The sequence below is a fragment of the Rhagoletis pomonella genome, unplaced genomic scaffold, assembly GCF_013731165.1.
Source record: "Rhagoletis pomonella isolate Grant_MI unplaced genomic scaffold, Rhpom_1.0 Rhpom_scaffold_00006, whole genome shotgun sequence".
Taxonomy (NCBI): domain Eukaryota; kingdom Metazoa; phylum Arthropoda; class Insecta; order Diptera; family Tephritidae; genus Rhagoletis; species Rhagoletis pomonella.
In genome coordinates, this window is record NW_023458560.1 from 36,815,983 (window position 1) to 36,829,679 (window position 13,697).

Consider the following 13,697-nt stretch of genomic DNA (forward strand, 5'->3'; position numbering starts at 1 on the left):
TGTGATCGGTATGTAAACCGGTAACACAATTTATTGGGTTTAGTTTCGTACATAAAGGAGATATATGGCAAAAACTGGTATCTTAACAATCAGTGCTATAGGAGATAAAGCTTATACAGCATAGATTTTGACGATTTTCTCAGTAGACTTTGTATTATTATTTATAAAATATCTTACGAAATTTATCGGTTTTAGCTGTTCAAATAAAGAAGTTTTACAGTAAAATCCCATATCTGAACAATCAGATGTATGGAAGATATATGTTGTAGTCATCCGATCCTTGTTATTTTCACTGTAAGTATTCTGTTAATGATGAGTGAAAATGGTGCGAAATTTCATGTTCCTAGCTGCATAAATGGAGGAGTTATGATAAAAGACCTCATATCTGAACAATCAGTTGTATGGGGGCTGCAGGTTATAGTGACCCGATCTTTGTTATTTTCGCTGTAAGTCTTCTGTTGATAATGAGTGAAAACAGCGCGAAATTTCATGGTCCTAGCTATATAAATGGAGGAGTTATAACGCAAAATTTTATATCTGAACAATCAGTTGTATGGGAGCTATAGGTTATAGTTACCCGATCTTTTTAATTTTTACTGTAAGTTTTCTGTTGATAATTATTGAAAACAGTGCGGAATTTCATGTTCCTAGCGATATAAATGGAGGAGTTATAACGAAAAATTTTATATCTGAACAATCAGTTGTATGGGGGCTATAGGTTATAGTGACCCGATCTTTGTAATTTTCACTGTAAGTATTCTGTTGATAATGGGTGCAAGTACTGAAAAATTTCATGTTCGTGGCTGCATAAATGGAGAAGTTATAACGAAAAATCTCATATCTGAACAATCAGTTGTATGGGAGCTATATGTTATAGTGGTCCGATTCTTCCGGTTCCGACAAATGATTAATACATTATAAAAATACACCCACATACCAAATTTGATACGGATATCTCGAAAACTGAGAGACTAGATTGCATACAAACAGACAGACAGTCGGACAGACGGACATGGTTAAATCAACTCAGCTCGACGTTCTGATCATATAAATATACATTTTAATGGGTCTATCTCTTTTTGTTCTGGTACTTACAAACATCGGACCAAAGTTATAATACCATTTCATGCTCATGAAAGGTATAAAAAGGAAGACGAAAATTTGTCTGCCCTAGGACTCGAATTCGGATCTCTCGAATGGCACGCCAGTGCTCCGCTCACTCAGCCATTGCGTCTGTTGAGACAGTGCGCGCAAAATGATATAAATACTTATTTTTATATTTTATTTCAAACTGAACGAAAAAAGTGAGTGATGCCACAAAAATAAAGGGCCGCAACTAGGGCCATACTTAAGTTATTCATTTCATAATTTTGAACTCTGAGAGGAAACATTAATTAACAGTTTTAACGATCATTAGTTAAGTGCCCGTTAGAGCTAATTTAAGGAACGTTTCTGAGTGCGGCTGTAAGACTTAGATTTCGATTGAGGTTCAGATTGAGATTGAGGTTAAGATGGAGATTGGGATTAAGCCTTAGAAGAAGATTAAGATTAACACTAAGTTTCAGATTAATATTTAGATTAAGATTAAGTAAAGCTTGGGAACGGAATGGAATGCAATTGTAGGTGGCCCTAAAAACCAGGGAATGAAACTGAAACCCAAACCGAAACCGTAACCGTTTAAAACCGTTTCGTTTTTCAAAACCGAAACCGAAACCGTAACCGTTATCTTGACCTGAAAAGGAACGAAACCGAAACCATTTCAATCACAGGTTTCAATCGGTTTCCAGAAATTTACAAAAATAATAAATAAAAATTTCTTTGAAATAAATGATTTATTTAACCAAAATCAGCAACATTTTGCTAAAATTCTTGTTAAGTAGTAAATAAGTATGGCAAGGTAACTTTTCGCAAAAATCTGCTGATGACTTTGTTGTTGTGAATCGATAATCGATTAATTATATATAAGTAGTTTCTTTCCCGTACGCAATGCGAGATCCCGCGTGTGCCCAAAATAGCCCAGAAATCATGCCTGTACTCAACAAAATGGGTAATAGAGAGCGAAAATTCGAGCGTATTCGCTCGTAAGTGTATTCTTCTTCCTGCCCGAAACAGCCCGAAATTTTCTCCGAGTAAAAATGGATAAAGTGTCAAAGTGCATATCAGCTGTATTGTGTTTACATGTTGCCTGCATTTACTTGGTGCTTTTAAGGAAAAGTGAATGGCCTGTTGATGTATTTTATATCTATGTACTTAAAATCAAATTTGTGAAACCAAAATTCAATTTCCAAGTGTTTGCATTTAATACCATGTTCTGACCGACAACCAAAACATTTTTCCTTCATTTTCTTTTCATTTACAACCTTTAACTTTCATTCTTATTTTGCTTTGGCCAGGCAATTAACAATTAATCCGAAATGGCGTATTAAAGATGATAAAATATGACTTCCACTTCGATAAATAATCGAAAAAAACTAGTGAAGACACCGATTGGAATGAGTGGAAAGTGAGTTTTCAAGTAGTTTTCAGCGAAAACTGGTTTTCGTTTAACAGATTTTATATGGACGAAAACACAAGTTTTAGGTCGAAAACCAGTTTTAGCAACGAAAACATGTTTCCGATGTCGGTCAGAACATGGTATAAGTGACAAAAACAAGAACAACGTGAATCAGCTGTTTCTCGACTAGTGGGCACGAAATGTGGGTTTTTGCGTTTCCGTACTTCTGAACTTTGTTCCATTTTTGAAAGAAAATGTTTCTCTTATTCTCTAATTACCAAATCCGGTCCGGATTGTTAGGGAAAGAACCTAGTGTTGATATTATCAGTGACTGTAATTTTCGATTTTCTTTCCTCAACGTTTAAGACATTGTGATTTAAATAATATCAACAAAATTTCTGTGAAAACCCGAAACCGGAACGAAACCGAAACCAAAACCGAAATAAATTTTGAAGAACGAAACCAAAACCGAAACGGAAACACTTGGCAAAACCGAAACCCAAACCGGAACGTTATTTTGAATCGGTTTCATTCCTTGCTAAAAACCAAAAACAATTTTTTGCAAGCACTCAGGCATTATTGCCCATTGTACTTAAGGCCTAGAGACAGGATTTAGAGGAAATTGCTGCAACTGCAAACTTACCAGACTCCTGTGTGAATTTTAGCAGTTTGTTGAGGGAAAGAGAATGTATCTTGTCCATTCTCAGTACATCGGAGTGCAGTCGACACATAGTTTTCATTGCCTTCTCATGGATGGCTCAAACCAGAGGTGGCAAATTCAATAAAGCATTAAGAGCCAGTCCCGACGTTGTACTCATGGCCCCCGTAATGCCTATACACACACTCCTTTGTAGCCTGTTTAGCACAGAAGCCGTGGTTTTGACCATGGTTCTGCGCCACCATACTACAGCAGAAACTTGGCCTTACTAAAGCTATGTATATTCAGAATACCATAGCCGGTCTCGGAACCCAGGTTTTACTAAAGGCTCTTCGACACTCTCCGAAAACTTTCAGCGCTCGATTTACCTTTTGCTCAACGTGAGTTTTCCATGTCAGCTACGTATCTAGAGTTTCCCATAGCCATTTCACATCCACGGAAAGACTTAGGTTTACGCACCTAAGCACTGGAAGGTTAAGACCTTTCCAACGTTCTTTTTGCGTAAACGAAACTAGTGTTGTCTTGCTATGATTGACAGCAAGGCCCTGCAAAGTGCACCATTCATCAATATTATTCAGTATATTCAATATAATGAAGGATGTCAGAGAATGAGGACTACCCTGACTTTTCTCCAAAGACCTGTCTCCCCCACACTTTAGCATTTTCGGACACACACCATCTAGGCCCGGTCATCAAAAGAGGCTAGAGAAAACCTCACTGACTTATCAGTCACCACCTGTGATGCTATGAAACCAGTTGAGTCTAGTGGCTCTTCCCGTCGCGCTGTCCTCCACCATATCTCTGCTTGCGCCAGGCATTATCCTGCCACCCGGAAATTGAGTTTCCAAGAGAGTTTTGTATGTGTCCAGCAGCGACGTTGTAAATATAAGTTCCATAAGATTTTCTGAGATAATCAAGCCTAACCGTCAGGGCCTGTTGAAGTACCTTACACAGCCTGGCAGACTCTTTCAAAAGCTTAATTTTTGCATGTGAATTTGCCTCTTATATTCTTTCTGCACGTAATGATATTCGGACCAGTCCTCCTCATTTTGGGTTTTTAAAGCCTGTTGAGCGTTGTGAAAGTGGACGTCAAAATTGAACCGAAGTTGATCCTCAATTTCGGATAGCTGGCCTCTTTAATCCCCGTTCAGGATGAAAGTTCTGGACAAAGTCGATATTTGTTATTTGAAATGCGGAATCAGTAGCCTGTTACCTATCATTTTGAATATAATACTTTAGTTACTAGAAGGACTTTACCTTATTGGCAACATTCAATTCGTGGTTTTGTATTATACATACCTCTCTTTACATTACATATTTATGTATTTTGGAAGGAATTTCCGTCATCCCTGTTCAAATTTCGTTGGGAGACAAAGCGGTTTTGGCGTTGTGCTGTCCTCTGTGACATTTTTCGTTCTAACGAGGTTTATAGAGCTCGGAGCTAGATATACAAATATATGTATATGTACCTATGTCATTTTTTTTAATGATATCGAATCTCCAGACGAGAAAAAGGACTTCAAAGTTGTTTGCAAAATACAGTCTCCATGTTTAGTATCCGTTCTATTGGGTATTAAAGTGTGATTCTTGCCCATTCTCTCAAAGCTGTTTGGGCTGCTTTTCTCAAGTATGTTGCTTTACTACGGATGCAGTAAAAAAATTTCAAATAAACAGGATAGATTACATATCAGACTGGCTGCGGTAGGAGAATGTTGCTCAGTTTGGTGAAAAAATCAACATTTAAATGCATCAGTAGCTTATAGAAACCATCCATGTCTTTTTATTCTATTCAAGCGTCTTACCACTTACGTATACACTGCCGAGAAAAACTGAGTACGTAGTGATTTTTCTGAAATATTTACAACTTTTTTCAAGTGAACAACTTTTTTTTTATTATATTATAATACGCGACTTTTCCGGTTTTTTTCACATTTATAACAAGTGCTCTATAAAAACTGCAGTTGATTGTTGTTTTTTTTTGGGAACGGTCTTGTGCATATTTTTCCACAAGAATTTCATGTTTATGTGGAAAAAAAGACAAAAAGTCGTGAACGAACAAAATTATTAAAAATTTACGCGATTATATAGCTGCTCAAAACTTACACTTTTACTAAATATTCATGAGTAATCTAGGTTAGGTTAGGCTGTTGTGACAGAAACCTCAAAAGGTGTACCCACCTAAGCATTAATTTACCATATGTTACCATACTAAGAAAATTATTTGAACGGTAACTACAGGTTCTCTATGTTAAACAAGGAGGAGCGCAGGGTGCTCAACACGAAATTTCGCAGGCAGCTGATGTCCACTCCGGAGAGCTGGGAAGGAAGTGCTGAAATGATTCCACCTCATTTTCCAAACAGCTGCGACAATCCGTGACGATATTCAGTCGCACCGCGCGGGTTCCTAAAGCATAATGTCCGACCAGTAAAGCTGTAAGAACCGAGAACCAGCTGCTAAAGCTCCCTTGAACGTGTGCGGCCAACAACCGGCCAGATAGACTTTGCAACTTTACATGTCGGAGTTTTTGCCCAGCGCTCTCTGAGCCGACCATGAGCTCATCTATCCAGGAGTAGGCCGCAGATTGACAGCGGAACTCCTTTTCTACCGAGAGTGCCCTGCCTAGCCAATCAGCTTTGCAATTCCCAGTGATATCACTGTGCTCTGGCAGTTGAGAGAGAGGTTAGGCGATCCCAGCACCCTGATTGCCGCAGATATTTACCCACTTAGTCGGTAAAACATTGGTGTATAGTAAATCGGCTGCCGCTTTTATAGCGGCCACCTCTGCCTGAAAGATGCTGCAGAGATCCGGCAGCCTGAACGTAAGATCTTTTGAGAGTTCCTGACAGTAGACGCCTTCTCCAACTCTCTCCTCCAGCTTCGATCCTTCCATGAAGATGTTTATTGGACCTCTATTCCAGAGACTGTTATTCTCTCATTCGCCCCTTGAAGTGATGTGCTTGGAGAAGGATTCTTTTGGGGCCAGCCTGGGAACGATGCATTTCCTCTTTGGAGTGCCCATACGCTGGACTGAAGGGGACCCCGGAGCTTTTGATCCTAATGGCTGAGCGTACCGAGAGTCGCCCTTTACCCGCGCTCTGGCTTCCTAATAAGAATAGTCTTTTTCAGTATATTCCAGCAGACAATGACCCAATATAACAGATTGGCTTGATTATGGTTTCATATAGTCAGTATATCACTTTTGGAGAGAGGTTCCATCTCTTCCCCATGACATTTTTACAGCAGTAAAGAGCCACTGCCCAGCAAACATTGAGGTTAGTTATCGATTAGAGAATGATTGGAGAACTAGCCAAATTCTCCAATCTCAAACGTTAGAGAATGACTCGAAAAACTATCGAGAATTATAGCGATCTCAACAAAAATGGGACATAGTTCTCGACTCGAGAAAATATTAATTCTCTAATCGAATTCTAATGTTGATCTCTAATGGGATTCGAATGTGAATTTCAAACTGCTGTGTTTTGCTTTATTAAATAAAACGCTTTGTTTGTAAAATGTGTACTAAATTTATTTGCAATAAAATAATAATGAATTATTTGAACTTAAACATAATATATGATTCATTTATTTGGAATATTGCTTATTTACCTAAATTTTTTTTAAAACTTTAAAACTATCATATGTCTTGTGTTTTTCACGTTTTGTTAAGATGAATTCATTTAGGTTAATTAAATTTGGTAAGATTAGATTTAAAAAATATTGCTGAAACATAATTAATTTTAAAATTAATAAAATAGTTAACTTAAAGTTCATTCACATGAGATCCTTATAAGTGTTACATTTAGTCTCGTTTTGGAAAATTAAGTCAAATTCCTTAAAATTTACACCGGCGGGCCGATAATTAGAAACAATTTGTCTTTAAAAATTTTGACTATTTACTTTTTTTTTATTACTTTTAATTTATTTTTTGCGAAAGCATAGTTCATGCTACAACGAAATCCACATAACTAACAAGTTTTCAACCTTGTACACGATTTATAAAAATTCGCTTAATTTAAAAAAATGTGGTGAATTTTTATAAGTCTTGTACAAGGTTTAAAACTTTAAGTTATGTGGATTTCGTTGTAGCATGAACTGTATAAATTAAAATAAATTTTCGAAAGTTGTAATGACGAATTGTTTCTAATTATCGGACTTCCTGTGTATGTACAAATACAGTAGCTTAACATAAATTATAATTGTATTTAGTCCCTGTTTTAGCTCAAGTTTAGATAACTTAAAAAGTAGAAGGCACATTTTTTAAATTAATAAAATTTAATAAAAATAAATGGATAAAGGATTGTTAATTCATTCAGTCTTAGTTTTGTTAAACTCAGGTATAATTCAGTTTTTTTTTTACTTTTACTTAAAATTAAAATGGCTATATACAGGGTTTGGATTGTTCAGCAAAAACTAGCAGTACATGTATGTGATTTTATGAAGTTATCTTGGAAGTTTCTAAAGTACTATTTCTATTGCTTTGATATACAGTGCGTTTTTGAAGTCGTCCTTTTGCATGCTGGAAAAAGGTAATGGAGGTTCGTGCGAATTCGTCGTCTGTGGATTGAGGAAATTTCATCGAAAGTGCATCTGGAAGATAGAAATAACAAATAAATAAATTTGCATGCATGTTATTGAAACAGTATACTTTTTAAAGCAGCTGTAATGCTTAAACTTCTTGCTGCCACTTTGGTGTTTGTCCCTTTCCAGCATAAATTTTGTGCTGCGTTATCGGTAACGATTTTACGCCAAGCCATTTTAATAAATTTTTCACTGCTCGTACAAATTATATGTGAAAGTTCTTCGGACTAAAAATAAATTTTTGCAATCACTTAATATAATAATTCATTCATATTGATTAAAACAAATAATTACCAGACTTTCGTATTTGGAAGAATGGTCCTGAATTTCCTTTTCAAATTTTTTAAAATCCTCAATGTTGTCAAACGGTGTTTTGGGGATAATCTCATTCCGTGATGTTTTATGGCTGTATTTGCTTTGTTTGGTTTCTTGTAAAATTCGTGTAAGGCTTCGCTTTATTGATTGTTGGTTGTGATCTATTTCTGTACAGTGTATATACATATGTATATATATATATATATATGTGGTTAATTACATTCATACATATCGCTTATTTAATTCAATAGTGCCTTAATCTAAAAATTAAAAATTTTGAGGTAAGTATACAGAAATTACCGCTACCTCTTCAATGTTGTATAAAAATTTCATAGCTGTATCGATTACCACTATCTCGCTAGAATAAAATATGTATTCATTTTACTATGGGAGTATATGTAAATTCAAAATTTTAAAGCTATTTATCTCGAGTGCTGCTTTTTTGAGTTGTAACGTTATTGAAGTAAATGAGCAATATGTATAATTAGTTTACCTTTCAAAATTTTTTTTTCGGATTTCCTTATCTGCTCTAAAACTTTTTCTTCCAACCTTTGAAGATCTGAAAAAAGTATAAGAAACAGATGTTTATGTTTATGAAATTAATTAATTAAAAATAGTGTTAACCTTTTCTTGTTATTGGTGTGTCGTTCGTCGCACTGGTAAAACTGGTATTAAAGTCCATGTCTGTCGCTTTAACGTTTATTAGGAATGGATAAAAGGAATAAACAAATTGACGCATTCATTATTAAATTTTATAATTTTTGATATCTGTTGTAATGAATGTTGAACGCTAGTGGTAGAAAACTCCAATTCCCTGCAACATTTGATATTCAGGTTCCCTGACCGTATAGGAGTTTCAAAAAAGTCTTGTAAATTAAGAACTTTTTTCCCTGATAGTTTTACTTCAGTATTATCATGTATAGCCACCAATTTATATATACTATTATTGAAGCTATAGAAATTGTCAGGCTCTTTAGTGGAAAAGAAGAAGTTTGGCGTTGTCACAGAAGTAAATACCTTTCCTTTTTTTAAGACGCATGACGAGGTTACAATACTTTGTGAGGCTAAGCTGTTTTCAACCAACCTATTATACACCTGTGCAGCGACATGTTTGCATTTCTTTATTTTCCTCTTCAGTTTTGATAAATAATTTTCAAATTTGAATGCGCTGAAAGTTTCTAGGCTTCCGAAATATAAGGTCTCATTGGCCAAATGAGTCAAACAATGAAAATTAAAAGTTAAAAACGTTTCATCATAGCACTCGGGCATACTTTCAACAAATTTATCTAACATTTGACTTGCACAGGTGTTATATTTGGTATAATAGTCTTTATTCAAAAGAATTCTTATGCTTAAGCTGAGAAGTAAGAAATGATTATACCGTACAGGATCTAAAATATCTTTCAGTATGAATATTCCAGAATAAAGTAAGAAAGATCTAAATTCCGTTGCCTTAAACCGTTCTAAATCTTTCAGCGATCTAGGTCGTCTAGCAAATTCCCGCGGCACTTGACTGTATAAAGCTTGAAGGCTTGAATCTAATAATTTAATTTGCGTTGGTTTAAGGGAATATGATTTGCTGCGTTTTCTTAGCAAAGCAATTAATAGAGTCTTAGTTACTCCAAGGCAAACCACATGCATGTAGTCTATACCAAATGTCTTCACAATATCTATTGGAAGTTTTTCGATGACCATGGGTTCTGAAAGAACATGATGGCTTTTGTCTACTCGTGCTCGAAATTCTGCGTCAGTTCGAATTGAATTATTTTCTTTTGTGAAAATGATTTTATGGTACTTCGATTCGCCTTTTTGTGTACACTTCGGACAACAAGAATACCCAGAGTGGCCTTTAATGCCAAGAACGAATGCTCGTGCAGGTGCATCACATATAAATGCCCGGCAAGTAACTTTATAACGCATTTCTTTAAAAACTAGTCCTTTTTCCAACAACCCTAATAACTCATCTACAAATATTTTAAGAAACTCATTAACATTTGTTGATTTGCTTTTCCCGCAGTATGCTCCTATAACTCTTATGTCATCCGATGTATGTACGTTAACTAAAATTGGCCATATCTGAGTATTAGAGCTTTTTGCCAATGGAAGTCCGTCGATATTAATGTTCAGATTCAAACAATTGCCACTAAAGTCCGTTCGACATAAAAAGTCAGTTAAAGCACTTTCAACCCCATAATGTACATATTCCCCGGAACCCATTATGACCTTTGGGGCACTCTTTGGAGTATTTTTCAAAGTTCGGGCACACAAAGGAAGGCCTGTAATGCGTTTACTTAGAATCTTTAACAAATCATCTATTGCTGCGTTCGTTATATTATGTTTAACAGTCCATTCTGTCAAGTCCTTCCGTAAATCGTTATTTGCATTAATGCAGTCATCCGTATCATCTTCGCTTGAAGAAATGCTGAATTCATCTGGCTCATCAAATGTTCTGCTGCATCCTGGCCTGTCGTGTGGCTCTTCTTCTCCTAGCAACGCTTCACATTCTGGATGCTCATCATCACTTTTACTTTCAAACAGTAAATTTACTATTTGCTCACTCTCACTTCTAAATTTCTTTCTATTCATTTTATTACGTGAAATAATTATATGTATTTACTTTAAATTTTGAAGCGGCACTCAATTTTCTCGAACAATTGCGTTTTATTAATAAGGACGATCGTAGCTATAAATCGATAGTCGATAACACAACGTAGCATCGTACCGACCATTGAATTTGCGTTGTTTCTCTAATCGTTCTCGAATCGAATTCTAATGTAGTTCTCTAACTTCGTCATCGACTCGTGAACGATTAGAGAATTACCCTAGTTATCTAATGTAGAAATCAAAATTTCTCTAACGTTAGAGACCGTGTTTGCTGGGTGATGCTTTTTTACGCGCTTCCATGATAACTTCCCGTCCACAATCAGGCCTAAGCATTTGACCCTGTCAGAGAAAACAAATGACGATGAGTACCACATCAGCCGCGTAGGCAAAGACATGGCATCCTCTCTTTTCCAACTTTATCTAAAAAATCGGATTAAAAAGTTCGAAGTTTTGATAAACATTTTTCTAAATTATTTAAAAGCTTTAAAACTTTGATTCTTGTAGTTTTCGTTAAAGCATGAACATTATTTTTATACAAAAAAAAAATCACAAAAATTTTTTACTTGAAAATCACCATGTACTCAGTTTGGCTCGGCACTGTACATGTAATATGAGGATTAAGCGATGAGAATGGGCCACTTGAGTAAATATTTTAATTATTTTGTTTTTATTAAGATGAGATTACATACTTCTAAATCTTCACCGTAAGCCTCATTTAGTGTCATTCAAACGCAACTTTTACATAAATCCAGTATATCCCTAAATAAATAGCTACGCTAAGTTCCATTAGCTACAAAAACAAAAACCAGCTGCTTTTCTAATGTCATCAACACATAAAACTTGAGAAAAAAACACGTATTTCGAGTACCTACAGACGGGAAGCACATCAACTTGCCGCGACCCACGGCATTCACAAGTTTCTACTTACTTATCATCAAACAGAAGTGATTGTCAGTCAAAAAGAAGATAAACGCGCGTCGAGATTAGCAACATTAAAAAAATGAATAAAAATAACAAAAAATAAACCAAAAAAAGTAAGAAATTTAAAACCCTTTGGTGTCAAAGAGAAACTCATAAAAAACGTAAAGAAATTTTCGTGCCTTTCAGCCGCCTTGCACAGCCACAGCCATGCTATGCAATGAACGCGCGGCGGCATGCAACTCCCAGTGGAGCCGCAGCAACGCACCCGAATTGAGTGGGCTAGCGCTGGGGAATGCACAACACAGGCATGCGGTGCAATGTGCAGCAGGGAGGAGACCATGGAAGTCGTTGTACCTATATAGAAAAAAGTGTTTGCGCGCGCTGCATGACTCCTACACTTTGTAACAGATCACACCTCGGCTATGGCGGCTGTTGGTTTTGTAAAGAAAGCAGTGCGATACCAAGTGGGACAAACGTGAAATTTACTAGTCAAAAAGAACTACAATTCTTCACGGATTTTCAAAGTTTTTTTGACTCAAAAATATGTTTTTTTAATGTATTTGGTTTTTGTAGTTAACGGTTTTGATTAAAAAAAAAACAAAGCGAATTATACGAATTTCTGATAACTGGAGAATTCGTTAGCCAATCAATATAAGTGGTATATCATATGACAGGCAATTGAATTTTCTATATTTTGTTGATAATTCATTTTCGTTAAAAACACACGTTTTCTAGCAATTTTTATTTTCAAAAATTTAAAACTTTTTTCTACTCATTTCTTTAAAATAACATTTAAAAAACTATGGACATTTAACAAATAACGCCTTGGGGTCACGCAAAAAATTTTGTTGCATCAAAGTGGGTTAAAAAATGAAATTTATAAAAACAAAATTAATTTTAGAAAGTAGTCCATTAAGCTTCTTAAAAAATTAATTATTTTTCAGTTACAAAAAAAAAATTAAGAACCCGTCAAAAATTTTAGTAAATTTCGCTTTGCACCACTGTGCGACATGCGTGATTTGCTGCTGCGCTCTGGACGATGGGTTGTGTTTGTGGCAGCGCTGCAGTCTGTCCTGCTTACAACTTTTATTGCTTGCGTTGCATTTTCATTTTCGGCGCTGTTTATGCTGTTTATTTTGTAAGTTTCTTTCTTTTTCGTGCCAACTTTTTGTGCCCTGCAAGTTGCAAGTTACAGCCAACCACAGGCAGCTGCATTGCTTTGCCGCACTTTTATTTTATTATTATTTTTTTTTTATTTGCCCCAAATTTTTTCTTTTTATTTCTCAAAGTTTTCGCAATCGGCGGCAGCACTACTTTTTCGTTTCGTTTTTTTGCATCTTTTTCAGGCTCATTTTCTGCAGATCTTTCCTTGGCTAAGCACACCAAAATAAGCGAAAAACTGGAACACACGTGTCAAGAATTGTGCAGGCGTTGCGAAAATTTTGTGCTCACTAAAATTTACGAAGGAGTTGCCAATAGATTTCGTACTTCCTCTCTTCTTCTCGTTCATCGCGCTGCCACTTAGCTTGAATGCAAATGTGTATATTGTACGCGTAGTGGGTTGCCATATGCGCCCGCATTGCCATTGTTTATGAATATTTTCGTTTCTATTATTAGCTTTTAGTTGGAGAAGAAATAAACTTAGCCATTTAAATTAATTGGTATTTATTGTGCCTAAATTCCTTTGCGGCTATAAAAATTAACACGATTTGCTTATATAGCGCGCGTATTTCATTTGGCGATTTTTGTGCAAATTGCCGCAGAAACAAAAGTGAATTAATGAAATGCTTTTGTGCTGATTTCTTTTTTAGCTTTGGACAAACTTGCGATCTCAGAATGTGGTTTAGCGGCGTTTGTTGTACCCATACTTACTATACATACAAATAAACATAAATTTAGTATCTGTTGGTATTTCATTTTATGGCTTATGTTTTGCATGACAATGCATAATTAATGAATGAAATAATATTGTGTAGTTAAAATTAGTAATTGATCGTCGCTTTACAGTGCAGTTCTGGCAACTATGTATGTATCTTGAAAGCTCTTTCGAAAGACTAATTAAAAGATCTGCTAACGAAGAGGTCTTACCGTTATGTTGTTCGCCTTTTAGCTATAAGATTTTTTTT

The 13,697-nt window shown here is 35.7% G+C and overlaps 2 protein-coding genes across 3 annotated transcripts in view; both read right to left on the reverse strand.

The window, feature by feature from the left end:
- Window positions 1-13,697, reverse strand: part of LOC118740683 (bone morphogenetic protein receptor type-1B-like) — a 740,115-nt gene that overhangs the window by 181,468 nt on the left and 544,950 nt on the right. The window lies entirely within an intron of this gene.
- On the reverse strand, window positions 6,715-10,796 carry LOC118740690. Of its 2 annotated transcripts, XM_036472329.1 has the most exons (6): window positions 10,664-10,796; window positions 8,671-8,736; window positions 8,540-8,605; window positions 8,026-8,213; window positions 7,799-7,958; window positions 6,715-7,740 (listed from the first exon to the last, which is right to left on the reverse strand). In XM_036472329.1, exons 2-6 carry the CDS (start codon window positions 8,726-8,728, stop codon window positions 7,586-7,588), a joined length of 627 nt encoding a protein of 208 aa, XP_036328222.1. In that variant the 5' UTR covers window positions 8,729-8,736; window positions 10,664-10,796; the 3' UTR covers window positions 6,715-7,585. The 2 variants fall into 2 exon arrangements, with proteins under 2 accessions (XP_036328222.1, XP_036328221.1); XM_036472328.1 differs by having other exon boundaries at window positions 6,716-7,740; window positions 8,671-10,795.